The 13,682-nt window shown below is 39.3% G+C and overlaps 1 protein-coding gene across 8 annotated transcripts in view; it reads left to right on the top strand.

The window, feature by feature from the left end:
- The window catches only part of SUPT20H (SPT20 homolog, SAGA complex component), a 155,709-nt gene that overhangs the window by 87,515 nt on the left and 54,512 nt on the right, over positions 1 to 13,682 (top strand). For 7 of the 8 annotated variants that reach the window (XM_077484162.1, XM_077484159.1, XM_077484160.1 and 4 more), the window contains exons 17-19: positions 2,100 to 2,205; positions 4,845 to 5,000; positions 8,573 to 8,882. In XM_077484162.1, the coding sequence (XP_077340288.1) occupies positions 2,100 to 2,205; positions 4,845 to 5,000; positions 8,573 to 8,882 (572 nt within the window). The remainder of the gene's footprint in view (positions 1 to 2,099; positions 2,206 to 4,844; positions 5,001 to 8,572; positions 8,883 to 13,682) is intronic. The other variant, XM_077484157.1, reaches the window with a different exon arrangement.

Raw genomic sequence — 13,682 nt, 5'->3', positions numbered from 1 at the left:
GGGCAATGGACAGATCGATTTGGCTGCTGTTGAGGACCAAATTGTCCCTGGCTTGGTGGCTCAGGAAACCAGCTCTGGAATCAAGGAAGTTCTTCCTTTTTGTTCCTTGGAATTCCTCACAATGAATGGCATGTTCTCAGGCTCAGGAGGAATCCTGGGCGCTCTGTTGTTGCAGGGGGCTTGGTTGCCTGAGGAATTTCGTCTCCTGGTTGAAGCTTCTAACAATTTGGCATAGCTGGTGCGTTGGACCTGAGAACACACTGTGACAGTGGCGTACATTAACCATCAGGTAGCAAACGGATATCTCACTATATCAGGAAAGGTAGATCAGATCCTGTTCTGAGCAGAACCTCACATTCCAGGCTTGTCAACGATGTACATTTCAGGTGTAGATAATTGGCAGGCAGATTTCCTCCGTTAGCAGTGTCTGGACATGGGGGAGTGGTCCCTCCGCTGAGCAGTATACCATGAGCTGTGTTGTAGGTGGGCACAGATATGGACCTTCAGGTAATAATAAACTGAATAGGTTTTTCTCCAGGTACAGGGATCTTTTAGCAGACTCAATGGATGCTCTGGTGACTTTTTGGCAAGAGTAGACTATGATCTCTGCCTTTCCTCCCCTGAAACTTATTTTTCTTGTCTGCTTCAGAGAATCAAGATAGAGGGTAGTCCTCTTTTGCCCTGGTTTGGCTCGAGTGGCTATGGTACGCAGACCTGGTAAGGCTCTCTTGGCGGATTCTCTATGTACTCTACCAGATCGTCCAAAATTTCTCTCTTAATCACTCAAATACTATCTTTGCCATCACTGGCTTGAACTGTTGAAGCCCAGGTTCTGAGAGGCAGGGGCATCTTGGTGGTTTCTACAATGTTAAAAACTAGGAAGTCAACTTCTCACAAGATCTGTCACTGGACATGGTAAGGATACTTTACTGAGTTTAAGTCTCTGGGTTTTCACCTTAGGGGTTTCTCCATGGTACAAATCCTCTCCTTTTACACCCAGGCCTGGACCAGCTTTTTTCTCCTAGCACTATTTAGGGTCAGGTTGCTGCTCTTTCTATTTTGTTTCAGAGACTGTTGGCCATTCCTTGATTATAAATTGTGTACAGAGTCTCCCTTGTATCTTCCCCTATTCATTCCTCTGTGATTCCATGGGATCTGAATCTGGTTCTTTGGTTCTCACTTCAGAAACTGTCATTTGAAAACATTAGAAACATTCCTCTCTATGCTTTCACCCACAAGGTGTATTCTTTGTATCCATCACCTCTGCAAGGCTTGTGGCCGAACTGTCAGCCTTTTTCTGCAAGGAACGTTCTGGTTTTGTATAGGGACAAGATGCGTTGAGGCCCTGGACTTCCGTCCTGCCTAATGTAATTTCTCCCTGTCGCCTCAGCCAGGACATCGTTCTTCCATCCCTCTGACTCAAGTTCACCAAGGAAATTTCCCTCCTTTTTGTGGATGTGATTTAGGCTCGGAGAATCTATCTCTAAGCCACTGCTTCTTTCCTTTTATGACCTTTTTGTCATTTCAGATGGCCCTGTAACAGTGCACTGACTTGCTTGGCATTGAGCTCACTGTAAAAGCCTTTTCTAGGAATCCATTGAGGGATACATCTGTGCTTATGATCGTGCTCTCCATACTGCTTTTCTACATAATTGAGGCATGCTGGCAGTAGGCAAGTAGAAGGCATACTTCTGGATTGGCCTACTTTTTTTTTTTTTTATTTATTTTTTTTTTTATTTGCCAGTCCCTCAATGGACTTCTAGAAGAATCAGAAACCCAAAAATCCATTTTTTATATATATATATATATATATATATATATATATATATATATATATATATATATATATATATATATATATATATATATATATATATATATATATATATATATATATATATATTTTTTTTTTTTTACATTTTTTTCAGTCCTCGCTAAAATAACAAATGTATGCACTGAACAACATATGTCCTTTTTTATATTTTATACCTGTTTCTTACCTCTTATACAAATAATTTTATAATGTGTGTGTGTGTATATATATATATGTATGTATGGCTTTTTTTTCATAATTTTCTGTTTATTTTATTGTTTTATAGGCGGACGGTATCACAGGTTCTATCCAGTCCTCTGTACTGGGGAAAGGTGTCAAACACAGGCCACCTCCCATTAAACTTCCTTCCAACTCTGGCAATAATTCTTCAGGTATATTTCTCTTCATTAGCCTTTTTTTTTTTTTTAAGTGTCATATTGTAGTTGTGGGTGAATATGTTGCACTGAATTCCTCCTGGTTTCTTATATCTTTGTAGTATCCTGATGGTAAGATCTCTCCCTTTTTTGAATGTCATGATTTAACACACTCTGTAGAGATTTTTACTCCCTCCTTTCCTGTAATGTAAAATTCAAACTGAAGAATCACAACATTTTGCATGGATGAATGGGTGCATGGGTGAATAAGACACCACAGGGCATCTAGGATAAATAGTTGATCGAGATTGCCTGTATTAAAAAATGAATGCATTTGGCACATGTGCCCTAAATGTTTTTATTCTGTGGTGCCCCTGTGATTGGCTTGTCTTAATATTTGAATTCCTATATGATACTGTAGAGTAGTTTTTGTGTTCCTTTCTAAAAGGGTTGTATGAGGTAGACACCATTGTAGTGTCTATGGGCTTAGGAGCCATTAAAGGTTAAAGCTTCCCAAAGTTGATTTTTATTTAGTTTCAGCAGGATTCCTGCAAGATTAAAGAGCCACTGTTATTTTGCCAATTCAGGGCAAAGTGACTTGGTCCTCTAAATGGGTAAAACAACAATAACTTTATGATCACCCAAAGGCTTATGTTATCAGAAAGATATTTTCCATTGCAGAGACTGAGACTCTGACTCCCTTATTTGAATTCTTAATAGCCTACATGGTTGGCAGATTTGGAAACGGCTGGTGATTCAACACAACTGCATCCACTTGAAACTGAACACTTGCTTTTTTTGTCAGTTTTTATTTCTGTCCGTGACCAGTGGGGTCACAGGTCACGGTTTACTCAGTGCTTCTTATTATCTTACTTTACTGACAATTGCGCAGTCATTCAACACTGTACACAAATGAAATATATATGATTTTTTTTTCCCCCACAAATAGAGCTTTCTTTTGGTGGTGTTTTTATTACCACTGGCTTTTTAATTTTTTGTGCTATAAACAAGAAAAGGCTGACAGTTTTGGGGAAAGAAAACAACATTTTTTACTTTCTATAAAATATAGCCAATTAAAAATGTAAAAAATCAAATTTCTTTAAAAAAATTTAGGTCCATATGTATTCTGTTACATATTTTTGGTAAAAAAAATTCCCAGTAAGCGTATATTGATTGGTTTTCGCAAAAGTTATAGCGTCTACAAACTATGGGATATATACTGGATTTTTTTTTTTTTATACTAGTAATGACAGCGATCAGTGACTTATAGCAGAACTGCAATATTGCAGCAATCTGACACTCTTGACACTTCATGGGAACCATTGACACATTTGTGCTAAAAATATGCATTGTCACTGTGCCAATGACACTGGCTAGGGAGGGGGTTAAACATCTGAGGGCAATTGAAGGGTTAAATGCGTGTATGTGTGTGTACTACGTGGGCTGTTTTTGCTAAGGGATGTGGTGGATTTTATTACCTGCTTAGAAGGGAAACAAAATCCACCACATCCCTGCTGACATAACAGAGATTTGCCTTGTGGATTTAGGCAGAGCTCTGTTCTGTGTCTTTTCTCGATGGTGGACATCCATTGGCTGGCACCCGCTTATCGGCTTGTGTTGTGTCTAATCACAGCACAGCTACAGTCCTGGAGGCACGCTCCCCCTACCCAGGAGTGCCAGATTACGCACTAGGTACATGATCCGGTGCAGGAGAACCGCTCTGCCAACTGCCTCAAGTAGGAGTACGGTGGCAATTGGTTAAAGCGTAGTTCCACCCAACTTTTGAACTTTTTCTTAAAGGAAAGACCATCCCTCCCCGCTATTTTTATTTTTTTTTATTTTTTTCACTTACCTTAGTGATAAACGAGGTACTTCATGTCCTCTTCTGGCTCTGCCCCTCCTCCTTCCCCCCGCAGTAGGAAACTGGCGGTGAAGCCTGAAGGCTTCACTTCTGGTTTCCCTTAGCTACTGTGGTGGCACCTGCATCCGATCCGATGGACGGATCGGCTTTGGGGGGCTGACATTGCGGGCTTCCTGGACAGGTAAGTGTCCTTATTAAAAGTCAGCAGCTACAGTGTTTGTAGTTGCTGACTTAAAAAAATTTTTTTTTTTTTTTAAATGTCAGGGTGGAACTCCGCTTTAAATAAGATATATGTAATGCATATATATATTTCTTTTTTTTTAGGAAAAGCAAGGCTTTCATTCTGCAATGCTGTCTGTCAAAAAAATGTTTATTTTTCATGCGATGCATAAACACAAAACGAAAAAAAAACTGCACTTATTTTTACTTGTCAGGTTGTTTTAACTGAACTCATTTGCAGATTAAAGCTTATCCCTTATACTGTATATAATAAACAGAATAGATACAGAAGGAACAACCTCTTCTACAGCTGCTGCATTTACACAGCAACTTCTGACTGTCAGTAATTGCTGGCAAGTGTAAGAGGGTTAGGAGTTGTATCAGGGCACAAGGACAAGACATACTGCACGTGACTGGTGGACTTTGATGAAGTCCTTCTAGGCATGTATTACACACCCAGTGTCCAACTTGCTAGGAATTACTGCTTCAATAGTGCGTTGATGGTTTTTAGTACATCCTTTTTTTTTTTTTTTTCGTCGTTTCGATTTTTTTTTTGTTTTTTTTGCTTTTTTTTCAGGTAATATATTTAGTCCCCTACAGGCGAGTGGCCACCTAAAATCTACAACCCCTCCTCCATCTAAACCACCAAGTATCTCTCGAAAACAGTCCGTGGACCTTAATCAAGTCAGCATGCTCTCGCCAGCCGCTATGTCACCAGCCAGCTCATCACAAAGTGAGTCACGCCCTAAATTCTCCATTAAATCTCCATAGGCCTTTGATGTAGAGGGCTCCAAGATTAAACCCTTCTTTCTAATGGATTGGTGACACCAACGTGTATGCTTGTGTGCGCTCTTTAATGCTTGTAAAAGCCTTGTAGACTTGATAGCAATATGTTCTGTTAACTGTATGTATTTTGTGTTTTAATGTAATTGTGTGTTTTTTATTTTGATATACGCTTATATATTTTGTTTTATCCTTTTCGCTGTATGCACCCTTTGTGTGTACGTATTTATAATGGAAAATTGCTAGAATGACTTGTGTTTTTATGCTTTAAAAAAGAATGCAATGCAAACCAGGTATTCAGTGTGACAAAAGGAAATACAGTGTATTTTTTTATTTCTACTTTTTTTTTGGGATTGAATTTTTAGAAGCTGCTGATTTTAAAGAGAAAATAAGCTAAGCGTTATTGTTTTTTTGTATGTGTAAAACCTCACAGCATGTCAAGTAGTTGACAAAAACCCAGTATTGGCTTTTTAAACTATATTTACTTTATATAATCATTTTTATGTTTTAATATATATATTTAATATTGCCTCACAGGTATTAAACTTTGAATACATCAAAGCTGCTGGATATGTGCAAAATGACTACAGGTCATTGCAACTTCCATATATATTATTTTTTTAAAATACTTTGGTTGCATTGAAGTCAGCCAAGCCTTTGTAATGATGTGTGTTGCAGGCAATATTGGCATTTAAATGAGACATTAATTGGATTTAAAGAGTAAGACCACCCAAACCTGATGACTCAGTATTGTATGGATACAGTTAGATTGTGCCACCTTGTGGGTTTATCACATTCAATGACCATAACAGAAGCTTCCCATATTACCTCAAATTCACCCCTCTCCCACTCCATGACAACATATAGTTTTGTCCTGCTTCAGTTTATAAAGCAATGTTGTCAAACAACTGCTTCTATGTATTGATAGGGAAAGTGACCACGTTGCTTAAAGTGTTACTAAACCCACTATATCTGGTCTCCCACTGTACACAGAACATGGCAATTCAATTGTTTTAGGTAAATATAAACTGCTAAATATCTTTTCTCATCAGCAGTATATAGCAGTCTTTTTTGATTTCAATCAGTGGCTAGTTAAAATTAGTCTTGAATAGTCCTATGAGGCTGCAGGACCCCTAACCCTCTGGACAGTGGTAATTGGCCCTGTTCTGATTACATGCACCCTATGTTTATGCACCATAAACTCTAGCAATACACACCAAACTTAGCATGTGCAGAGTGCCACCAAGGCTCTATACTGTCAGAAGATGGATTGGGGACAGTAAAAGAAGGGGAGAATCAGAGAAGACCGTCTCAAACAGCCTTTCTTGCACAATGCACAGAATTAACCCCTTAAGTTCCACAGTGAGTATAACAAGCATGCTTTACTGCAGTGTTTCTCAACTCCAGTACTCAAGGCGCCCCAACAGGTCATGTTTTGAGGCTTCCCATTATTTTGCACAGGTGATTTGATCAGCTTCATTGTCTTAGTAATTACCACAGCTGTTTCATCTGAGGGACATCTTGAAAACATGACCTGCTGGGGCGCCTTGAGGACTGGAGTTGAGAAACACTGCTTTACTGCATATACAGGTTGATTTTACTGTTGTGGGTTTAGTAACAATTTAAATCAATAGTGAAATGTGATCTACTCCCAGATGCAGCATGCCCGATTGTGTTGCATTTGAGTTGCAGGCAAAGTATATCAAACCAAACACAGCCTTTTCTACAAAATGCTTTATTTTTCATTCAAATGCATGCACGTGCTTAAATGTAAAATGCAGCATTTGTCTAGAACGCCCATCAATATAATCCTTTAGAGAAGTAATACTTATTTAAAGCTAATATACATAGCCGATAGAACCCAATGGTGTGCAGCACAAAACTTTGATATCAGTGTTTGGTGGGCTTCTACTATAAAGCCCAATTGAACTTTCAATTTACATCAGCTAAATACTTTCCAACTGCATATAAATAAAAGATATTCACAGTGTACAATTCACTTTCGTTAAAAAAAAAAAAAAAAAAAAAAAAAAAAACAGCAACACACTAAATGCTAAAGTCAGTCCACTGACAGCATACTGTAGAGAATGACCTTTGCACTCTGTGTGGAGGCAGTGATCTCTCTGCAAAGTTTTGACTTGCTCCCTTGTGCATCAGAACTATAGTTGTGCATTTGACAAATCTTTAGTTTCCTTATAATTGGAGAGATCTAGCTCTGACTAAGTATGGAGGTGTATTGGACCCTTGCAAATAGGACCCTTGCTTCCCTCTCAGTAGCTTGCTGCCAGGGATAGACTTTCCTATTCCGTCTGTGGCTGCTTTCTAAAGAAAACAAATTGTAAGAGCCGGTTCACACAGGGGCGACCTGGGATCCGACTTCAAGTCACGCGGTTGAGAAAATCAATGGAAGTGAATGGAGCCGTCTTAATGTACACTACTGAAGTCGGTCCGACTTCAGAAAAGGTTCCTGTACGACTTCAATCAGACTTCTAAGCGACTTGTACCCATTGATTTCAATGGAAGTCGCCTCCAAGTCTGATCCCGTCTTAACTGAAGCAACTTTCCAGGAAGTAAAAATTGTTTTCTAGGCAAACCCCTCCCTCCCACAGAGCTGATTATTATGTGATTGGCCACTGGCAAAGTCCCCTGTCCTGGAGGCAACTTCAATTTACCTCAAGTCGTGCTGTGATTTATACTCAAGTTGTGTCCAAGTTGCCTCCCAAAGTCAAGCTGGAAGTCGTGTTGCCCCTGTGTGAACCGGCTCTAAGGCTTTCTACACCTTTTTTTGTTTTCTTTTTTTTTTTTTGTTTAATGTTTATTAGAGACCAACAACAAACATTGACAATAAAGTATGCATACAGACAGCGCCCAATCCCCTAAACATGGTAACAAGCTTACCCAATACCATCTAGTCATCCAAAATTTGTGTATGTTGGCATGTAATACAGAGAAGGGAACAAATAAGTGCACTTAAAACAAACCATCTGGAGAGTATGGGAATATTGCACAGCTCTATTTCAAGGACTGGGCTTCAAGTCCACCTTTTTGTTTTCAATACATCTGCAATGTATTTAGCTGATTTAAACTGGAAGTTCAGGTAGGCTTTTATTGTTGCCTGTGTCTGGATTTGGAAAAGCTGCATTGATTGACAATGATTTTTAAAGAAAGAGAAATACAAACATGTTAATTTTATTTATTTAAATTTTTTTTTTAAATGTTAAGTTTTTGTTTGGAAAATGAGAATGTTTGCTTCAACTGCCGATATTTGGCTCGACTAACAAAGCATTATATTTCTATGATTTGTTTTGCTATTAAATGGGTTTGAAGCATTTGCGACCTGTTAATGAGGTGTTTTCTTTTCGTCTTTTTGTAGCAAGTCTGTGTTGTCTTGCCCTTGTGAAACAAGTGTGTCGCATCTTTGAAGTTCTTACTTATTAATAATTCTATATTAATCTTCATCACTATTTTTTATTAAGCATGGTGTTTTTGTACTAGTGCTCTTTTATTTTTCTCAATGAGCAGGATCTGGAACACCCAAACCATCTACTCCTACACCAACCAACACCCCATCATCGACACCGCATCCACCCGATGTTTCCAGCTCCGCTCCTATCACTCCTTCTGTCACCCCCACACCCCAAGACTCAAGCTTTAGTTCACAGCAGCCTACATTGATAGCACCGTTTGCTCAGCAGCAAATGTCTCTGAGTCAGGGGTTACCTGTAATGACCATTCCACTGTCTACCATGGTAACATCTATTACTACTGGAACTGCATCCACCCAAGTTATGACAAATCCTGCTGGACTTAATATCATCAATGTAGTTGGATGGTAAGTTCCCTTCATCTTGACACACTGCAGCTTTTGCATCTCTTTAACAGATAAGGTTCTGTGCTCTGCATTGTTTTTCTTCAGAAATATTTTTATATTTAGGAAAAAGTGGATGAATTCTTTGTTTCAGAAGCATATGTGCTGCTCAGAACTACCTATCATATTTTAGAGATTATATTCCTACTGTCAGTTGGAAATGGGATAAATTAAGCAGTACAGTCACTTTCTTCTTTCCAACTTTTATGAAATTTACAGTGGTTTTCGGGTCTGTGGTTGGGGTTGAGAAGCGTTATGGTACAACATTTAACTTTACTTATTACTCTTGCTATTGTTGATAATGTGACAAGAATTTTATGGTTTCAGTCTCGACTTGTTGAAATGACAGAAGAGCAGCAGTGGGATATGTTTCACATTAAGACACTGCCATAAGAAATGTTTCTTTTTCTTTTTTTCACATTTTGTCCTGCCGGTACTTTAATCACATCAAGATGACCATTGGGTTTTGTAAAAACTAATTTTGAGAAGGTCTTGTAGAACAAGTAGTCTATATGTTATTTAATGCTGAATCATGTGACCACCACTTCTGTCCATTCCAATGTCCTATTCTCAAATGTAACCTTTTCCTTTGCCCATGCACAGCAAGGTACAAGGATCATGTAGCACCTCCTTTCCTCAGCTGCATACACTCTCCTTTCAATCTCTCCACCACTGCTCTGTTCAGTTCTGCCAAGAGTGAAAAGAAATACCCGGGTATGAATGAACATGTGATTTACTCCACCTCTCTCATGTCATGTGACAGCACCAATGCCATATGATTGGCCTACACCACCACAGGGAAGCAGGAAAGGAGCCCATAGTCCCGTGTAAGTGAAGTTGCACAGGGATTTATTTTCTCAGTCCCAGTATGTAAATTAAATTGTGGAGGGTTGAAGAAAGGTGAGTGTAAGCTGCTTGGGAGGTGAGGAAGGTAAAGCTGAACTTCAGGCAACATGAATATTGTCCAGATGCAGGTGCCGTGAGAATTTTTAGGCCCCTTTCACACGAGTGGACCTATTGGGTCCGCCTGTCAGTTTTTCAGGCATACCTGATCAAACCCTCCATTCTCCTCTATGAAACAGCAGGTGTAAACATGTGTCTGTTTACATCCACTGACATCCAATCCGAACAGCTAAAAGCAGACAGATGTGCTCCTTCTGCCCAGTGGCTCGGATGGCATTAGGGTGTAAATGGACAGGCGGTCTGTTTACATCCAACTGTCCATAGAGGAGAGTGGGCTGTGTCTGCTCTGCATAAGCAGATGTGGACCAACCATCCTCCTGCTCAACGGGGATCAGCGAACAGATCCAAGCAGAGCACAATAGTCACAATAATGTGCAATAATCCATCATGAAACATCTGCACTTTGACCCTATGCAGGCGTTTTCTATGATAAAGACACTGTGTATCTCCTTGTGCAGCATGACTGGTTTTATAACCTCCCCCTGTAGTTTTCAGCGTTGAGCTTTAAATGACTCTTTTACTTTGCCATAGATGGGCAAAGTAAAGGGTCAATTATACACCCTAGTTTAAAATTACAGTATCCCAGACCTCCAGTTCCTTTTTCTGGATTGAGATTGAGGACTGAGTATATGGTCCAGTAATCCTTTCAATCAAACCGGCCTCAAGGGACCAATGTCTTGCACCATGAGCACTTTTCCTATGGCTGAGCCTTGTTTAGACCTGCAGCATTCCCCTAAATGTATTGCCAAGTTGCGTTCAATGAAGGAAACAGTCTGTATCATACAATTTAAAGGAAATTACCATTGATTTTGTGTGCAGCAGAACATCATGGGTATAGTATTAACACTCATAACCAAGACATATTGTGTAATAAAAATACTGAACACATTTGTAATATCTTCAGAAAGATAAAAATTGCGTATCTTCTGTGATTGTTGGGGGGAGATGTAAGTGACTTGGAGTTTTAGGACAGTGCTCAGACAATGCAAACGCTTCTCATTTTTCTTCCTTAGACTTCTGTTGATTTGTGTTATACAGCAGTGCAGTACATTGTCATCAATAAAACGTACATTGCTTTTCTCTTCTCTGGTCTTCTTTTTCTACAACTTTTAGAACACTTGAGTATCTTTTCTTTTTAATAAATAAACATTTCTCCTCTCTGACAGTGTTCCCTTTATTTCTGCATTTCATGTACATCCTCTGTGCTTCTCTGGTTCTCTTCCATTGCAGTGTACAAATGTTTCAGTGGGTCTCTCCTTTTTAGATTCCTTCATGCATCTTACTCTTCTGTTTTAACTCTTTTGCTCCCTGCTTTTGTTTTTTTTATTTGCAACCGCTACTGTGTGGTCACAATTTGTTTAGCTGAAATATTTAGTGTCGTGAACAATAATGTATACATTGTTGGATGTATAACACCACAAAAAATTGCATTATACAGTGATGCTTGGGAACCAATCACAGATCCTATTTTATCAGCTTATGCCAGAGAGACTAAACAAATTTATGCTTTGGTTACTGCAAGTACTTAAAAATTGGAAAGATTTTTATAAACATATTAGGGCTTACTCATCAACTTGTCATAATTAGTTTTGCCTGCTTGTCTTGTAGACACAATCAATGATATACAGTGTTCAATTAAATTAAAGTTTAACACACATGTTATGATCCCTTTGCCCCTTTTCTTATGTTTTAATAACAAAACTTACCCTAATGCCTTTAATTAGATGATTAAAGCTCAATTCCACCCAAAAATACATTTTTACCCATCCTTCCCTCCAACTCTTTCTTTCCCAGAGTAAAATTTTTCTTATCTGGTAAAGTCCATTATACTTGCCTGAATCTCCCAAATTAATATCCTTCTCTGACCCTAATTCCTCCTTCAGGGACCTCTAATTCAGTGCCACTTGTAAGCCTCGCTGGCTGATCCCTTTCACTCCCGTGGGCTCTTTTTTTTTTTTTTTTTTTTGTTACTTCCTAGTGGCAACTGACCACATCATATAGGCAATGATGTGGACACCCAGAAGAAGGATCCTTACACGATCATCCAGCGCCGACATGGATAATGGCATATTTATTAAAGTAGTTAACTATATTGAGTGAAGATTCTTATCTATTCATGTGAAAAACAAATTCATGTTTACTTATTTCATTTGCACATGATTGGGTACTGAAAGTGAGCAGGGATTTGCTTTTCGTATGATTAGATAATCACACAATTTTAAAAGGAAAGATTCTCAACTCCTCTAATTAACTCTCTCCATAGAAAATATATTTTATCAAATGCAAGTGGGAAAGCCACTTTACTTCCCTTTTTATAGTAAATGTGCATACAGGGCATTTACATAATGTTTGGTCTCCAGTCAAATGAGTACTTTTTGACACACTAGTCTACTGGTAATGCCTAATAGAAGTGATGCCTCTAGCCAACTGAACATACTTCTAGAAACTTTAAAGTATGAGTTCATCTTTTGACAAAAAATAATAAATGCACATTTTTTTGCAGGTAAAAAAATGTGCATTTATTTTTAATTTGTTGCAGGAGCCTGGAAAGCATTGTACCAGCGATCGGCAGAATGCTGATGCCATGCAGGTCTCCTGCAGCTCAGTCATTGTATAGGCTTGCTCGTACCACATACGAGCAAGCCAATACATACTGACAGAATCAATGAACTATCACAGTGCTCACAGCGCCGTGGTAGTTCATTGAGAACTACAAGCCGACAGCCAATAAGGCTGTTGCTACTTTTAGTTTTCCATTCAGAGAACAGTGAGTGAGTGACGTGGCCGGGTGTAACATGTCATGAAAGGGGAACTTATCCTGTAATACACTAATGCTAATGGGGAGAAATTAGGTTTTCCTTTTAAAGGAACATTAAATGATGGAATCTGAGATTCTAAGTTTGCTTAACTTAAAGTGCATCTGTGCCCAGACTATGGACATTAAAAGTGAAATTTGGGGGAAAGAAATTACTTGCAATGGGGAGCCCACTGCTCTCACCTTCAATAGCAGTCCTGGATTGTAATTGAGGATGCAGAGCGTTAAATGGTTTGTAAAGGCAGAAGGTTTTTTTATTATCTGAATGCATTCAGATAAAAAGCCTTGTGTGCATCAGTCCCCCTAATACTTACCCGAGGTCCATCTCTGTCCAGCGAGGTCAACGAGTGTCACAGCCATCCATGTTCCCCTTCCTGATTGGCTGAGACACAGAAGCAGCATCAATGGTTCCTGCTGCTGTCAATCAGGGGAGAGAGGGGCTGGGCTCCATGTCTGAATAGACACATGGAGCTGTGACTCAGCTCGGGTACCCCCATAGCAAGCTGCTTGCTATGGGGGTACTGAACAGGAGGGAGGATCCAGGCTGCTCTGTGCAAATCCACTGCAACAGAGCAGATAAGTATAACGTTTGTAAAGGCTCGTTCTTTTTACCTGTAAGAATAACAATCACTTTAAGGTAATTCTAGCTGTTCCCCTAGACAAAACCATGCATTTAAACCTTGGGAGGGGAGCCCCTCCCCCCCCCCCCCCCCCCAGTGTATGGGGTAATTCTTTTAACATTTACACACACAGCAAAAGTGCTTTTAAAACAAAACCCTCACTTACCTATCTAGCTGCATTCACTGTGAAGTGATTCATTCACAGACATCACAACAAAGCTTCTAAAGGCAGGTTTCAGTCAGGTTTTCTGACAGCTTAGAAACACAATTATGTGTACATTAGTGGACTCAGGCTGCCGAAATCCCGGTGCAATAGGCAGTAAAAGCATAGGTTTCAGTGCTTCTGTTATACAATTTGATGATAAA

The sequence above is a fragment of the Lithobates pipiens genome, unplaced genomic scaffold (assembly GCF_037356315.1).
Source record: "Lithobates pipiens isolate NorthernLeopardFrog02 unplaced genomic scaffold, aLitPip1_a1.2 Scaffold_16, whole genome shotgun sequence".
NCBI classification, from domain to species: domain Eukaryota; kingdom Metazoa; phylum Chordata; class Amphibia; order Anura; family Ranidae; genus Lithobates; species Lithobates pipiens.
The sequence above is the reverse complement of the archived record's forward strand: the minus strand, read 5'-3'. Positions and strand labels throughout refer to the sequence as shown.